Source organism: Esox lucius, chromosome 1 (genome assembly GCF_011004845.1).
Source record: "Esox lucius isolate fEsoLuc1 chromosome 1, fEsoLuc1.pri, whole genome shotgun sequence".
In the NCBI taxonomy this organism is placed as follows: domain Eukaryota; kingdom Metazoa; phylum Chordata; class Actinopteri; order Esociformes; family Esocidae; genus Esox; species Esox lucius.
In genome coordinates, this window is record NC_047569.1 from 11,329,547 (window position 1) to 11,343,629 (window position 14,083).

Here is a 14,083-nt window from a genome sequence, read left to right on the forward strand (position 1 = left end):
GGCTTGCTTAAGATATTCTATGGCAGAACAAAAAACATGCATGTCTGTGTGTCTGTTGTCCATGCATGTTGTGTTTTTTAAGCTCTATGTTTATATGTGTGTACCAGGTCCATCATGGCTGATGTACAGAGAGACAACAGAGTGACGTCTCTGAGTTCTCGGGCTGGAATCAGAAACTCCCTCACCACTATCCTGGACCAGCTCCAGCGCTGCCAGAAAGCGCTCAATGAGTTCCTAGAGGTAGCTAGCAAACAATCAGCTAAAGAGTAATCAATACATTAACAAATCAGTAAATCCATAAATCAGTTGATATGTTTATCAGTAACAGTTCAAACTTCAATGTAGTGGTCCTTACTAAATATGGAGACATGAAACAAGTGAAGTGTGTCTCTCTGTGTCCACTGTAGGAGAAACGTTCTGCATTCCCGCGCTTCTACTTCATTGGAGATGACGACCTGCTGGAGATTCTGGGCCAGGCGACAAACCCCACTGTCATACAGTCACACTTGAAGAAGCTGTTTGCTGGTACAAACACACTTCACCTTCACATAACTAATTAAGCAGTCCACAGGTGTGTATAGTGACTGTTTCGTGTTTGTTGTCGGTAGGCATCAGCAGTGTGGACTTTGATGGGGACTTTCAACATATCGTGGCCATGCGTTCCTTGGAGGGAGAGGTGGTCCCCCTCAGGAATCTTGTTGGCATCTCTAACAGCGTTGAGGTACGGAGGCACTTCAATCAGGGTTTACCTCAATCACCTGACAGATGATTACCTCCTGATGTCTATGTGTTTCAGGTGTGGTTGGGGGAACTTTCTGCAGAAATGAAGGAGACTCTGAAGCACCTTCTGTATGAGTGTGTGTCAGCCGGGAGGAAAGGAGAGGTGGACCCTTCCCGTTACCCCTCTCAGGTACTGACTGATTCCTGATTCTTTAATCTATCGACCTCTGCTGTATTTGTTTTCCGACCCCTGTGTGACTCCTAATTAACTCCTGTTTGACTTCCCTCCTGTGAAACTCCTGTATGACTCCGGATTGACTGCTGTTTGACTTTCCTCCTGTGTAACTCCTGTATGAATCCTGACTGACTCCCAATTAACTCCTGGGTCTACTTGTGTAGATCCTGTGCCTGGCAGAGCAGATCCAGTTCACTGAGGAGGTAGAGAGTGCTCTGAGAAACAGCAGTCTGCACCAGCTGGAGGTGGAGCTCACTGCCAAGTTGGAGCACTACACCAACATAGACACCAGCTCTGAGGAGAGTGGGAACACAGGTGTGTGTGTGTGTGTGTTTGCTTGTTGTTACAGTGGCTCATTGGTGCGCCTCAGGCTCAGCTCTCTGATGTTAATAATGTTTCTGTGATCAGAATCTACAGTGTTATTCACCCAGTCAGTGTCAGTTAGATACCCAGTAATGCCCCCCCTCCACTCCCCGGGCTAAAGAGGCTGCAGTAATAACTGTCAGTCTGATCTAATGGCTGGGCCATAATGAATAGCCACTTAAAGCACATCCAGTGGGGCCTGGGAAGGAGAACGTGCTCTAACTGAAGAAGATGCTTTTGAGAGAGCTCCACTCACAGCACTGGCAAAGGAACAATATTTTCAGTATTCTGAGGGAGGCTTTGCCATTGCCGGACCTGAAATGGTGTTTTTGATACAGCATTATCAACAAGGACCAAGCCATGAATTTCCCAGCTACATCGCTGGCCATGGGCGATTGAGTGGCCTGTAATGCCCTCGCAAAACAACTAGGCCCTGTGGCGAGTGGGCTCTAATTATTCTAGAGGCTTTTTATTGTTTTGTCACATTGATTTCTGAAACGGTTCATTTACTACAGGGGCTCTCAAAAGAGTTCACCCACTGTGACTTTTCTACTATTTATTGTTTTACAAAATGAAATCAATTGAAATGTGTTTAATTAGGAGTTTTTGCCACTGTTCGACACAAAGTCTGTAGTGTAAAAGTGGACAGTAAATTTAGCAAATTGTTCTAAATTAATTGCAAAACAGTATTTTGTTAGTAATTACAGCCCTGATTTAATACTCTCGGCACTACTTATTGTTTAGCCCAGTCTTCTTTGCAGAATTGCTCCAGCTCTGCCGGTTTTGATGGGGACCATTGGTGAACAACAATCTTTCACTCTTTCCGCATTTTCTCAATTGGATTGAGGTCCTTTGACTGGGCCACTGATGGGCATTGACCTTCTTGGTTTTAAACCACTCCTGTGTGACTTTTGCTGTATGTTTGGGCTCAATGTCCTGCTGGAAGAGTAATATTCACCCATGTCCCAGGTCTCTTGCAGACTTCAGAAAGTTTTCTTCAACCATTTCTCTGTATCCATTTTGCCCTCAGTCTTCACAAGCTTCTCAGGCCCAGGTGCAAGGAACCATCCCCACAGCATAATGTTGCCACCACCATGCTTGCATCAAACATTGGGCTTAGTGTTGAGGCCTAAATGTTTTTCTTTGAATGTTCCTTTGTCTTCACAATGTGTTTTTGTTAGGAAGTGTACTCCCCAACTCTGGGACCTCCCAGAAGCAGGTGTATTTAACCTGAAGTCATGTGAATTAACATCATTGCTCACAGATGGGATCAATTCAACTATTTCTACTACTTCTAAAGTCCAATATGTTGCACTGAAGCTTATTCAGATTTATAATAGCTAATGGGGTGAATACTTATGCATTCAATTATTTTCTGTTGATAGTTTTTAGTAATTCCAGACAATTAGAAAATTTTATTTTCAATTTGACATTTTAGAAATATTTGTGTTTACCATTGGTAAAAAAAAAAAAGGAATAAAATCCATTGTGATTTCATGTTTTCACAATCAAATGTGGATTAGTCCAAGGGGGTGAGTTGTTTTGAGATATATTGTCTACATTACTTGGTGTGTTGACCTGTCATCAACATCTGCTGCAAACTTGGAGGCTCTATAGTCACCAGAAAGCACTTTCCTTAGTTTGGTCTGACAAAAGCACAATATACATTCTTGCTGCATACCCAAAGGTGGCTTTTGTTCCCTCAGCAGACCCAGAGACAATGGGCAGCTTACATAAATTGGACTGGCACTTAATGGCAATCAAAAATGCATCAGATTTAGAAAGTTGCCTGGGGAAAGTGTGTGGGTTTGTCTACTTTTTGAATGGACTCCAGCTCCTCAGTACTTACACAACTGTCTGTTCCTGTCAGACCACGTTCCCTATAGCACAGCTAATGTTCAACGTATAACCAGAAAATTACACACAAAAAGGCTCAAGGGGGGTGTATACTTTTTAGGGTCTGTATAGTTAATTAATCACATGCAGTAATATCTGAAAAGTTACCTATTCGGGACCATGCGGCTTCTCCAGTAGATGGTTGATGTATGTATATTTAAGCCCAAATATATAATTTTAATTATGCTATTTTTTTGCAGATCTATTATAAGTTCAGATTTGCGATCATAACAGATCCATTTCTGTCCCCTCCCAATTTGCATTTATGGCCATGCCTCTCCCCCGTTAGGTTCAGGAGCGTCAAACATATTTTCGAAACATAACACATGAACAAGTTGCATAAGTGACTCATGTTTCCAGCAACTATTTGAAGAAGCAAAAAGATTGCCCTTGTCTGTGTGTGAGCATACCACTTAGTGGAGGCTATTGAAAGAAAAGTTGATTATAGTTATATATTTATATATTGTTATATATAATTATCATTATTTTAATCTATCCAGTGGGTGTTTCATTAAATCATTTGAGTGAATCAGACCAAAATTTTACTTTTTCCATGAATAAACTGATTACATGTCCGCTAAAGAAACACCACTAACCCAACAGCAGTATAATGTTTCTGGCAGGTGATTAAATGATAACGGCACTCAATGAAATACAAAGACAAAACATACATGTTTTTAAGACCTCATTGTTCTCCTGATGTGATTTCACCATTCTTGTGTACTTACAACATTCAATGTCATTGCTTTTCTATTAAACAATTTTTGTTTGCGATTACTGCTGCTCCTTAAGTCGTTAGATTCCTAGCCTGAAAGACTGTGCCTCTGTATGTCTGGTATGAAAACCATCAACTCTATTGGTTATAGTCCTTACGGTCATAAGGTTTGTTTTGACCTAATGAATCTCCCTCCGCAGAGTCGAATGTCTTGCAGCTGAAGCTGAAAGCTCTGATACTGGACATCATCCATAACATCAGTGTGGTGAAGCAGCTGTGTGAGGCAGGGGTGACCAGCTCTGACGCCTGGGCCTGGAAGAAGCAGCTCCGCTTCTTCCTAAACAAGGACAAACGCTGCTCCATTCAGATGGTCGATGCTCACTTCAGCTACACATACGAGTACCAGGTACTGGACTGCGAGCACGCACCTTGGAAAATGAACCCATGAATTCCAACACAGCGACCTTACCGACCTCCTTACTGGATAACATAATGTTCAGATTATGTAGTCAGGAATGTGAACTTTGAAGTGAAATGTGTTTGTTGGTTATTGTTAATTGATCATTTACGGCTACAATAATCAAAGTAGTTGTAATAATTCATGGATTAATTATATCATATAATCAATAATAGTTCCATTCATAATTATCGAAAGCACTTCAGACTATTCATAATATGTAGCTATTTGTCAGTATCACCCAGGTCTTCACAAGCAGGTACCAGCTCAAACAGATCTACTCAGTACTGACGTTCACCACCGGGGAGTGATGTTACCCCATAGATAAGCACACTCAATCCGCTCCCCTTCCCTGTACATGCTGCAGTCTCTCTGCAGAGTCTGGCTCAACACTTTCACTCTCTCTCGCTCTCTCTCTCGCGCTCGCTCGCTGTCTTCATTCCCTTATCCCTCTCCCTATTCCTGTGTGTCCCTCACCAGGGTAATGCTGCTAAGCTGGTCCACACCCCGCTGACCGATAAGTGTTACCTGACGCTGACCCAGGCCATGATGATGGGTCTGGGGGGAAATCCCTATGGCCCTGCAGGCACTGGGAAGACTGAGTCAGTCAAAGCCCTGGGGGGCCTGTTCGGACGACAAGTACTGGTCTTCAACTGCGATGAGGTAAATGCATCCTGGTTACGGTTGTACAGGGGTCCGACAAAATAAATGAAACACAATTTATAAATAACAAGGACCTAATAAGGAATAGGGCCACCCTTTGCCTTCAGAACAGCTCCAGTCCTACTTGGAATGCGGTCATACAAGTCCTGAATTGTGTGTAGTGGGATGTTGCGCCGTTCTTCAAGAACAAAAGCCTTCAGTTCTTTGAGGGATGAAGGAGGTGGATATCTACTTCACATTCTGTACTCCAGGACTTCCCATAAAGGTTTAGGGATGACGTTTGACGGTGTTCATAAATTCTGTCTAGAATTTTTCTAACAGTGTGAATGGGGTAATATTTGTCCTGGTATATGGGAACCTCAAATCTGGAACAGTGTTGGCACAGTAGGGTGCGCCTGGTCCTACATAATGGCTGTATTTCGTGGCTGAAATACAACCATGCAGAGCAATCTTCGGACCCAATGATTCCCACGAGATGGCTGCCCATACCATTATGGATCCACCATCATGTTTAATAGCTGGCAGCAGACATTGTGGTCTGAAAGTATGCTTTGTCTTTCTCCAAATGGAAACCCATTCGGATGTAAGAAATACGGCGAAGATGGCTCATCAGACCATATTACATGTTTCCATTGCTCAGGAGTTGAGGGTTTTTTCTGTAGCTTTGTCCAAAGGCCTTGGGTACAAACTATTTCTGAATGGAAGCCCTGCCATAAATTCCAGCTTTGTGAAGCTTGTGATGTACAGTTTTTGTTGCTGATACAATTCTGTGGTAAACTGAGCAACTATCCTGTTAAGTGTCCATCTTACTCTGTTGGTCAGACTTGACTTCCGACTGTTGTTCCTCTTTGCTGATGCAATTTATCCATGTTGGACATGCTGTCATACATTTCAAGTTTCTCTTGACATATTGTATAATTTTGCAGTTATTGTGACCGATTCACCAGCAATTTGGGTACCGACTAGGAGTGTCATGATACCAGAATTCTGTCTGTTTATGTATCTATCGTTCCGTCTATCGATCGTTCTGTATTTCTGTCTGTCTGTCTATCTATCAATCGTTCCGTCTATCTATCTATTTATCGTTCCGTCTATCTATCTATCTATCTATCTATCTATCTTTCTGTCTATCTATCTGTCTATCTATCGTTCCGTCTATCTATTTATCTATCTATCGTTCCGTCTGTCAATCTATTGTTCAGTCTATCTATCTGTCTATCGTTCCATCTATCTATCGTTCCGTCTATCTATCTATCGTTCCATCTATCTATCATTCTGTCCGTCTGTCTATCTATCTATCTATCTATACACAAATATACACATTTCGTATGGCAAAAAACATATATTTATTTATGCCATTACCTTTTTTTTTAATTTCAAATCAACACAACATTATCATCAATGTCTGCATTAGGCTAGCTAAGCTCTATATTTGCTGCATTTAAGTCAGCTTAATGTATTTTCCATGGCACGATAATTAACTAATATGAGCACAAGTAGCCAAGGGTTGTTGAATTCATGTAGGGAAGTAGCCTAACATAAATGCTCAACTGCTCTTATATTCCCCTGATTTGGTTAACGGAGCAAAGCAGAGTTGGAAGAGAACAAGAAAAAACTATTTCACTGTGGTTAATTTAGTGAAATCCACTATAATGCTTCTTCCTTGTCACTAACACAGTTTGCTTCAAAGCACGTAGCTGTTAGCCGTGAGCACGGCATGCTTATTAAAAGGTGTGAACAATGCATTTAATGCCAACAGAGATAATCTATCGGTACCAAAGGCTAAAGGCAGCGAAATGTTAAACAACCGACTTATAATGGTGATGATTGTCCTGGTATATGGTGATGATTTTTTTCCTGTCTTTTTGAAGGTTTTTCCATTTTGTGACATTATTTTCCGGTAAAATTGATACTGCCGAATGTGTGAAAAATGGAGATCAGTACCGTTGATACTGAATGGAACTGAATTAGAATCGAAGTATTGATTCTCGTGACGTCCTTAATGCTGGCTTTGGAACTCATTTTGTTCCCAGTTTTATTTGATAACACAAATAACAGAGCTAATTGTCAGACATCTTTTATAGCTGACAAAATGTACCATAGTTGTTATTTTGGATTGAGATCTGGTGACTGTGAAGGCCATAGCCTATTATTCACATCATTATCATAGTAATCAAACCATGGATGGGGGCATTGTCATCCTGGAACAGACCCAATAATGAACCCTCCCTCAAAGTCACTTTGGATCCTCTTGCCATCTGGATCCAAAGTCAAGGTCAACTGGGCTTCCTCAGCATTAAAAAAAATACCACAGTGCCTTTTTTTTATTGTATCTGTCACGTCTTCGGGGCGAAAAAGGAGGAGTAGGAGAACGGCGTAATACTTAGTGTATCTTTTAATAATTGAGAAATACAAATGCGAAGCGCAACACTGCTCTTTGAAACAGCGAGACAATAACATACAAAGACAGGGGAAGCAGAGGGAACATATATACTGGGGGGAATGATGAGGATGAGAACCAGGTGCGCTAAACAAGACACAGGTGAAATGCATAATGAGATGGGCGGTGGTGTCAGAAGGCCGGTGACGTCGAAAGCTGGAGCCCGTCTGCTGCAGGGGGAGGTGAAGCAGCAGAGGGCGCAGTTGTCACAGTATCTTGCATTTGTATCATGCATTTCCCCCGTATGGAAACATATGCATTTGCTATGTTCCCCCACTAATTCATTAGGTTTTTCCTTTAATTTGTCACCCGTCTCTAAATGTTGCTAATTGGCAATCAACCTAATGGGACCTCTGCAGCTATGCTTGTGATTTAGATACTTCAAAGTAACATATTTTTTCCCTTATTTTGTCCATCCCCTGTACATGCGAACGCACACACAGACGCACGCGCAAAACAAACTGACATAGACACTTAACCGATATGCTCTTCCAAATGATCTCCTGAATAAAGTGTATCTAAATCAAATGAGGAAAGGAATGAGTATGCTGTGTGATGCTTTGTGCAGGGCATCGATGTGAAGTCTATGGGCCGTATATTTGTGGGGCTGGTGAAGTGCGGAGCGTGGGGCTGCTTTGATGAGTTTAACCGCTTGGAGGAGGCTGTGCTGTCTGCTGTGTCCATGCAGATACAAGCCATCCAGAACTCCCTGAAAAACCACAGGACCATCTGTGAGCTGCTGGGCAAGGAGGTGACCGAACACACACACAGTCACAGACAAGCAGGAAGGCGTTTCTTGCTCTCATACCCACATGGTCTGTTTGTACACTGGTATTTTCATCAACCGCTGCCCTTTCTCTTGATCTCTATTTCTCTCCCTGTCAGGTGGAGTTGGACCCCAACTCAGGGGTTTTTATCACATTGAACCCCGCCGGCAAGGGCTACGGTGGGAGACAGAAGCTGCCTGACAACCTGAAGCAGCTGTTCAGGCCGGTGGCCATGGCCCGACCTGACAACGAGCTCATCGCCGAGGTCATCCTCTACTCGGAGGGTTTCAAAGACGGGGAGATACTGGGACGCAAGCTGGTCGCTATCTTCAACCTCGCCAGGTTATTATTCATTTAAACTAGTATGACTGCTTTTCTTTGGAGGGATGGTGTGTGCGCACGCGTGTGTGCGTGTGCGAGTGTGCATGTGCGCGTGTGTGAATGTGCATGTGTATATGTATGTATGTATGTGTGAGTGTGTGTGTGCGTGTTTTTTTCTGCATGTGTGTTTACAGTGCATGTGTGTAACACTTCACCTGTGTGCAGGGAGTTGTTGACCCCCCAGCAGCACTACGACTGGGGTCTGAGGGCTCTGAAGTCGGTGCTGAGGGGCTGTGGAAGTCTGCTACAGCAGCAGAGGAAGGCGGGGGCCAAGAACACCGGTAATAACACCTCCTCATAGCCCCAGCTCCCACCACTGAAGCATCCCTCGGAGCCAAACACTGTCGGCAAACTTTTTGTCGGTCTCAACATTTGGGTTCTCTGTCCTCTCTCAGGCCTTTTCCCTCAAACCTCTGATCTTAGCCAAGCTGTTTTTCCCATCTCTCTCTCCACATATCTTTCCCCCCCCTTTATTTGACCTTTCCCAGCCTTCCCCCTGACACTTGGTTGTCAATACCTCACTGATCTTCAGTTGATCTCAGTCTCCCTGCTATATTTCTCTGTTTTTCCTTCTCTCTCTCTTTCTCTCCATCTGGTTCTTTCTCCATCTAGTTCTCTCATTCTCTCGTTTTCTCTTTTTGTCAGACAACATGTTTGTCCCCAGGGCAAACTCTGGTCGCTGCCTCTGTAGTCGGGCCAATTGTTCCAGTGAAAGAAGAGGCCTGATTCTTTCTCTGTGCCTCTTCTGCCAGCGGAATTAGAGAGAACAAAAGTATTGATGAACTCTAAATCATGACACGGTTTGCAATTAGCCCATGGATAAATCTGCTGATGTACAGTGCCTTCAGATGGTATTCAGACCCCTTCGCTTTCTCCACATTTTGTTGTTTTATAGACTTCATTTGTAAATACTGGAGCTTGCAAACCTTGTTTTGCAATCAATCTACACACAATTCCTGATAATGACAAAGCAAAACCAAATTTCTAGAAATTCATGCCGATTAATTTTTATATATTTAAAACTCTTGTAATTAAATATCTCAAATGTTCAGGGTCATCTTTGCTATGCCTCAACCAGCTTTGCACATCCTCTCAGTCCCGTTCTGATTGGATGGGAGAACTGATGATCCCGTCAATGCACTGTGATCATCAGATAATAAATAGGGTTCAAGTCTGGGCTTTGGTTGGGCCATTCAAGGACATTCACAGATTTGTGCTGAAGCCACTCCACAATGTGTTTGCTGTCTGCTTCGGGTTGTTGTCATTCTAAAAGATCAATCTTCGACCCAGTCATCAGTCTTGTGCACTGTGGACCGTTAATCCTTCCTTTAATCCTGGCCCACCTCCCAGGCCTTGCTGCTGAGATGTATTCCCATAGCATGATGCTCCCACCACCTTGCGCCACGGTAGGGATGGGATTATCCAGGTGATCAGCAGTACGTTGTTGTTCCTCGAAGTAGCGGTTGGCATTTTGGACCAATATTTGTGTTTTTCTCATCAGACCAGAGGGTATGTTTTGTCCTGCTTTAAGAGTACTTCAGATGGCATGTCTTATGCCTTTTTCACAGGAGTGGCTTCTGTATAGCTACTTTTAAATCATAAAGGACTGATTGATGGAGTGCTGCAGGATGGCTGTCCTTCTGGCAGGTTCTCCCATATCTGAGTGGCAATTGAGTTCTTGATCACCTCCCTGACCAAGGCTCTTTTTGCCCCGTTACTTAGTTAGGCTGGATGGAAAGCTCTAGGAAAAGTCTTTGTGGTTCCAAACTTTTTCCATTTTATAATGAATGAGCCCATTGTGCTCCTTTCCCCAGATCTATACCACGGTACAATTCTGTCTGGTTTTTGCTCTGACCTGCACTATGAAGTGTGGGATCTTATTTAGACAGGTCTGCGCCTTTCTAAGTCACCTCCAATCAGTTTTTTCATAGGTGTGCTCCAGTGAAGTTCTGTAGACATCTCAAGCATGATCAAGTAGAGAAAGCGAATGGGTCGGAATACTTTACAGAGAACTAGCTCGTAGTGGTGGAGATAAGGAACAATGCAGCTTGCTAACACCAACGCTCTGGTCTATATCCCTCTTCCTCACCATATCCTTCTTCCCCCCGCCCTCCCCACCGTCTCACGCACAGTCATGGAGAGTAGTCTGGTGGTGCAGGCGCTGAGGTTGAACACCATGTCCAAGCTGACGTTTGCAGACAGCAGCAGGTTTGATGCCCTGGTCCGAGATGTGTTCCCCTCGGTGGGCTTCACTGACGTGGAGGACCAGACCCTCAGCCGAGCACTGGAGGCTGTCTACGAAGATGCACACCTAGAGCTTATACCCAGCCAGGTGGGGATGTGTACATCTGATCTCACCGCAGACATAGTAAAGCCTGGTTAATTGGTCCCCACAAGGTGTTTGTTGGCAGGGAAATTGCTAATTCTGGCTCGGGTTAGGTTTAGAATTGAGGTACCTTGTAGGTTAAACATTTCTGGTGAGAGTTAGGGTTAGATTGAGGTTAATTTGAGGGAAAATTGTGATGTTTATGTTTATGAAAACATTTTATGAAACGCAGGACCAACACTAAATGCTTGCGTTTATCTTGTTGTTCAGTAGAAAACCTATAATGTGAATTTGTTCCCCATAACTGGCAAAATGTTTTGTCTCGAGCTGTTGAATCAAGAAGATAGAAGAGTAGATAAGTAGATTAATGGATAAAGGAATGGACGGAGAGATAAATGGATGAAGTCATTTCTCACTTTCTCTCGGTAGATGAAGAAGGCCCTGGAACTGTATGAGCAGTTAAGGCAGCGTATGGGAGTGGTGATCGTGGGTCCCAGCGGGGCAGGAAAATCCACCCTCTGGAGGATGCTGCGTGCCGCCCTGGGCAGGACGGGCAGAGTGGTGAGCACACATCAGATTAATCATTATAGTTAATGACGATAATAACAATCATTATACTGTTTCACTGTCTGCCTCACATGCCCAGGGAGAGCTCTATGCCCTAGTCCTTAATTATTATGAATGTCTTCCATTTTATATATGTTTCCTATTATAGTTGTTGTTATATTATTTATTCTCATTATTCCAATTCCTTATGGGACTTTTATTTTTGCCAGACTGCATAAGCAGAGCCGGCCAAGAAGAGTGAATGTCTCTTAGTGACTGACTGACTGACTATGCCTTGTTAAATAGCGTGGTGGTTAGCGACGCTGACTCTTTGCAGGGGACCGGTGTTTGACCCTCGAGACAGTCAAAGCAAATCAAGCATTAGGATTTTTTCAGGATAGACAACCTTCAGTAGCTACGTTATAGTAAGCCTAAAATAAAACTACACAGTTATATACGCATCTGTGCATGCTTTTTGGAGTAATATACAGTAGATCACAAGCCCCTGCGCAGTAAAAGAGGGGTTTACACAATTCTCTCGTCTTTTCACTTGACGGAAAAATCTGTTATTGTCACCTATATTGATAGTTATTGTATCAATGCCATTCATGAATGAAAGAAAAATGAGCGTTGTTGTGCCATGAAGAGAAAAAGCTGTCAGTATAAAGTTCATCTTCAGACTCGCTAGCAATTGCTCAATTCTTATTGTAAGTAGTAAGTTATAGCGACTAATAAGCCTGTTACTGGCTAATAAAAACCATACACTTCATAGATGCTATTTGTGGTGGAAGTAAACTTAATAAGAAAAGTTAGTCAGTTTAACCTAATGATTAATAGTGTCTAGCTAAATATTCAAACTTGGCTTGATGTTAATACGTGACAAAATGATCTAATGTCAAGACGCAATTTTCTGACGGGGTAATATGTCCCAATCGGTCCCAGTACTGGCATACTACAGGTGCTGGTCAAACAATTTGAATATCATCAAAAAGTTGATTTATTTCAGTAATTCCATTCAAAAAGTGAAACTTGTATATTATATTCATTCATTACACAGAGGCTGATATATTTCAAATGTTTATTTATTTTAATTGTGATGATTATAACTGACAACTAATGAAAATCCCAAATTCAGTATCTCAGAAATTTTGAATATTACGAATATTATTAAAAACAATACAAAAAAAATATTTTTAGAAATGTTGGCCAACTGAAAAGTATGAACATGAAAAGTATGAGCATGTACAGCACTCAATACTTTGTTGGGGCTCCTTTTGCCTGAATTACTGCAGCAATGCGGCGTGGCATGGAGTCGAACAGTCTGTGGCACTGCTCAGGTGTTATGAGAGCCCAGGTTGCTCTGATACTGGCATTCAGCTCTTCTGCATTGTTGGGTTTGGCGTATCGCATCTTCCTCTTCACAATACCCCATAGATTTTCTATAGGGTTAAGGTCAGGCGAGTTTGCTGGCCAATTAAGAACAGGGATACCATGGTCCTTAAACCAGGTACTCGTAGCTTTGGCAGGTGCTTTGTGTGCATGTGCCAAGTCCTGATGGTAAATGAAATCTGCATCTCCATAAAGTTGGTCAGCAGCAGGAAGCACGAAGTGCTCTAAAACTTCCTGGTAGACAGCTGCATTGACCTTGGACCTCAGAAAACACAGTGGACCAACACCATCAGATGACATGGCACCCCAAACCATCACTGACTGTGGAAACTTTACACTGGACTTCAAGCAACGTGGATTCTGTGCCTCTCCTCTCTTCCTCCAGACTCTGGGACCTTGATTTCCAAAGGAAATGCAAAATGTACTTTCATCAGAGAACAAAACTCAGCAGCAGTCCAGTCCTTTTTGTCTTTAGCCCAGGCGAAACACTTCTGATGCTGTGTCCTTGTTCAAGAGTGGCTTGACACAAGGAATGCGACAGCTGAAACTCATGTCTTGCATACGTCTGTGCATGGTGATTCTGCATGGTGATTCAGCAAAAATATAATGGCTGTGGTAAAAGTAACATTTGGAACCCTGTAGTCTTGTGGGATTATCCCCGACCTACAATGTTTTGACCCTGGTTTGATTCTCCTCAGACGTTCCAATTTTTGTCTCAGAAATATTTATCCACTCAGTACTTTTCAGCCATCACACAACAGTATATATCCACTCTGTAATACCATGATTCTCATATATTTAAGAGAAAAATTTGACCCTTTTATATTGCTACTGTTTTCTAAAGAAACAAACCAGCCACGGAGTAATTGGAGTCATTTTTCTCGTTATAGGTAGGCTGTATAGCTGTTAGCTAGCCATCAACAGTAATCTGTATACAAGAGTACACTTAAGTTATTTTAAAACATTTTCTGTTGCCCACGGTATTTCAGCAAATATTGTAATGGCTGGCGTGAAATTAAAATTTGGAGACGATACAGAGCTGGGACAAATTGAATAGCCATGTGGATTTGTGGCATTATCCCTGCCCTTCAATGTTTGGCCCTGGTTCAATTCCCCTCTCAGATGTTAAAATTCTTGTCTCTCAGAAATATTTTTCCGCTCTGTACTTTTCAGCTGTCACACAAC

General features: G+C 42.6%; 1 protein-coding gene across 4 annotated transcripts in view; it reads left to right on the top strand.

Moving 5' to 3' along the window:
* The window catches only part of LOC105024072 (cytoplasmic dynein 2 heavy chain 1), a 127,037-nt gene that overhangs the window by 17,007 nt on the left and 95,947 nt on the right, over positions 1 to 14,083 (top strand). For all 4 annotated transcript variants that reach the window (XM_029119454.2, XM_029119460.2, XM_029119458.2 and 1 more), the window contains exons 28-39: positions 108 to 240; positions 408 to 525; positions 609 to 721; positions 797 to 910; positions 1,120 to 1,270; positions 4,130 to 4,335; positions 4,867 to 5,049; positions 8,058 to 8,240; positions 8,375 to 8,598; positions 8,803 to 8,918; positions 10,770 to 10,969; positions 11,393 to 11,524. In XM_029119454.2, the coding sequence (XP_028975287.2) occupies positions 108 to 240; positions 408 to 525; positions 609 to 721; positions 797 to 910; positions 1,120 to 1,270; positions 4,130 to 4,335; positions 4,867 to 5,049; positions 8,058 to 8,240; positions 8,375 to 8,598; positions 8,803 to 8,918; positions 10,770 to 10,969; positions 11,393 to 11,524 (1,873 nt within the window). The remainder of the gene's footprint in view (positions 1 to 107; positions 241 to 407; positions 526 to 608; positions 722 to 796; positions 911 to 1,119; positions 1,271 to 4,129; positions 4,336 to 4,866; positions 5,050 to 8,057; positions 8,241 to 8,374; positions 8,599 to 8,802; positions 8,919 to 10,769; positions 10,970 to 11,392; positions 11,525 to 14,083) is intronic.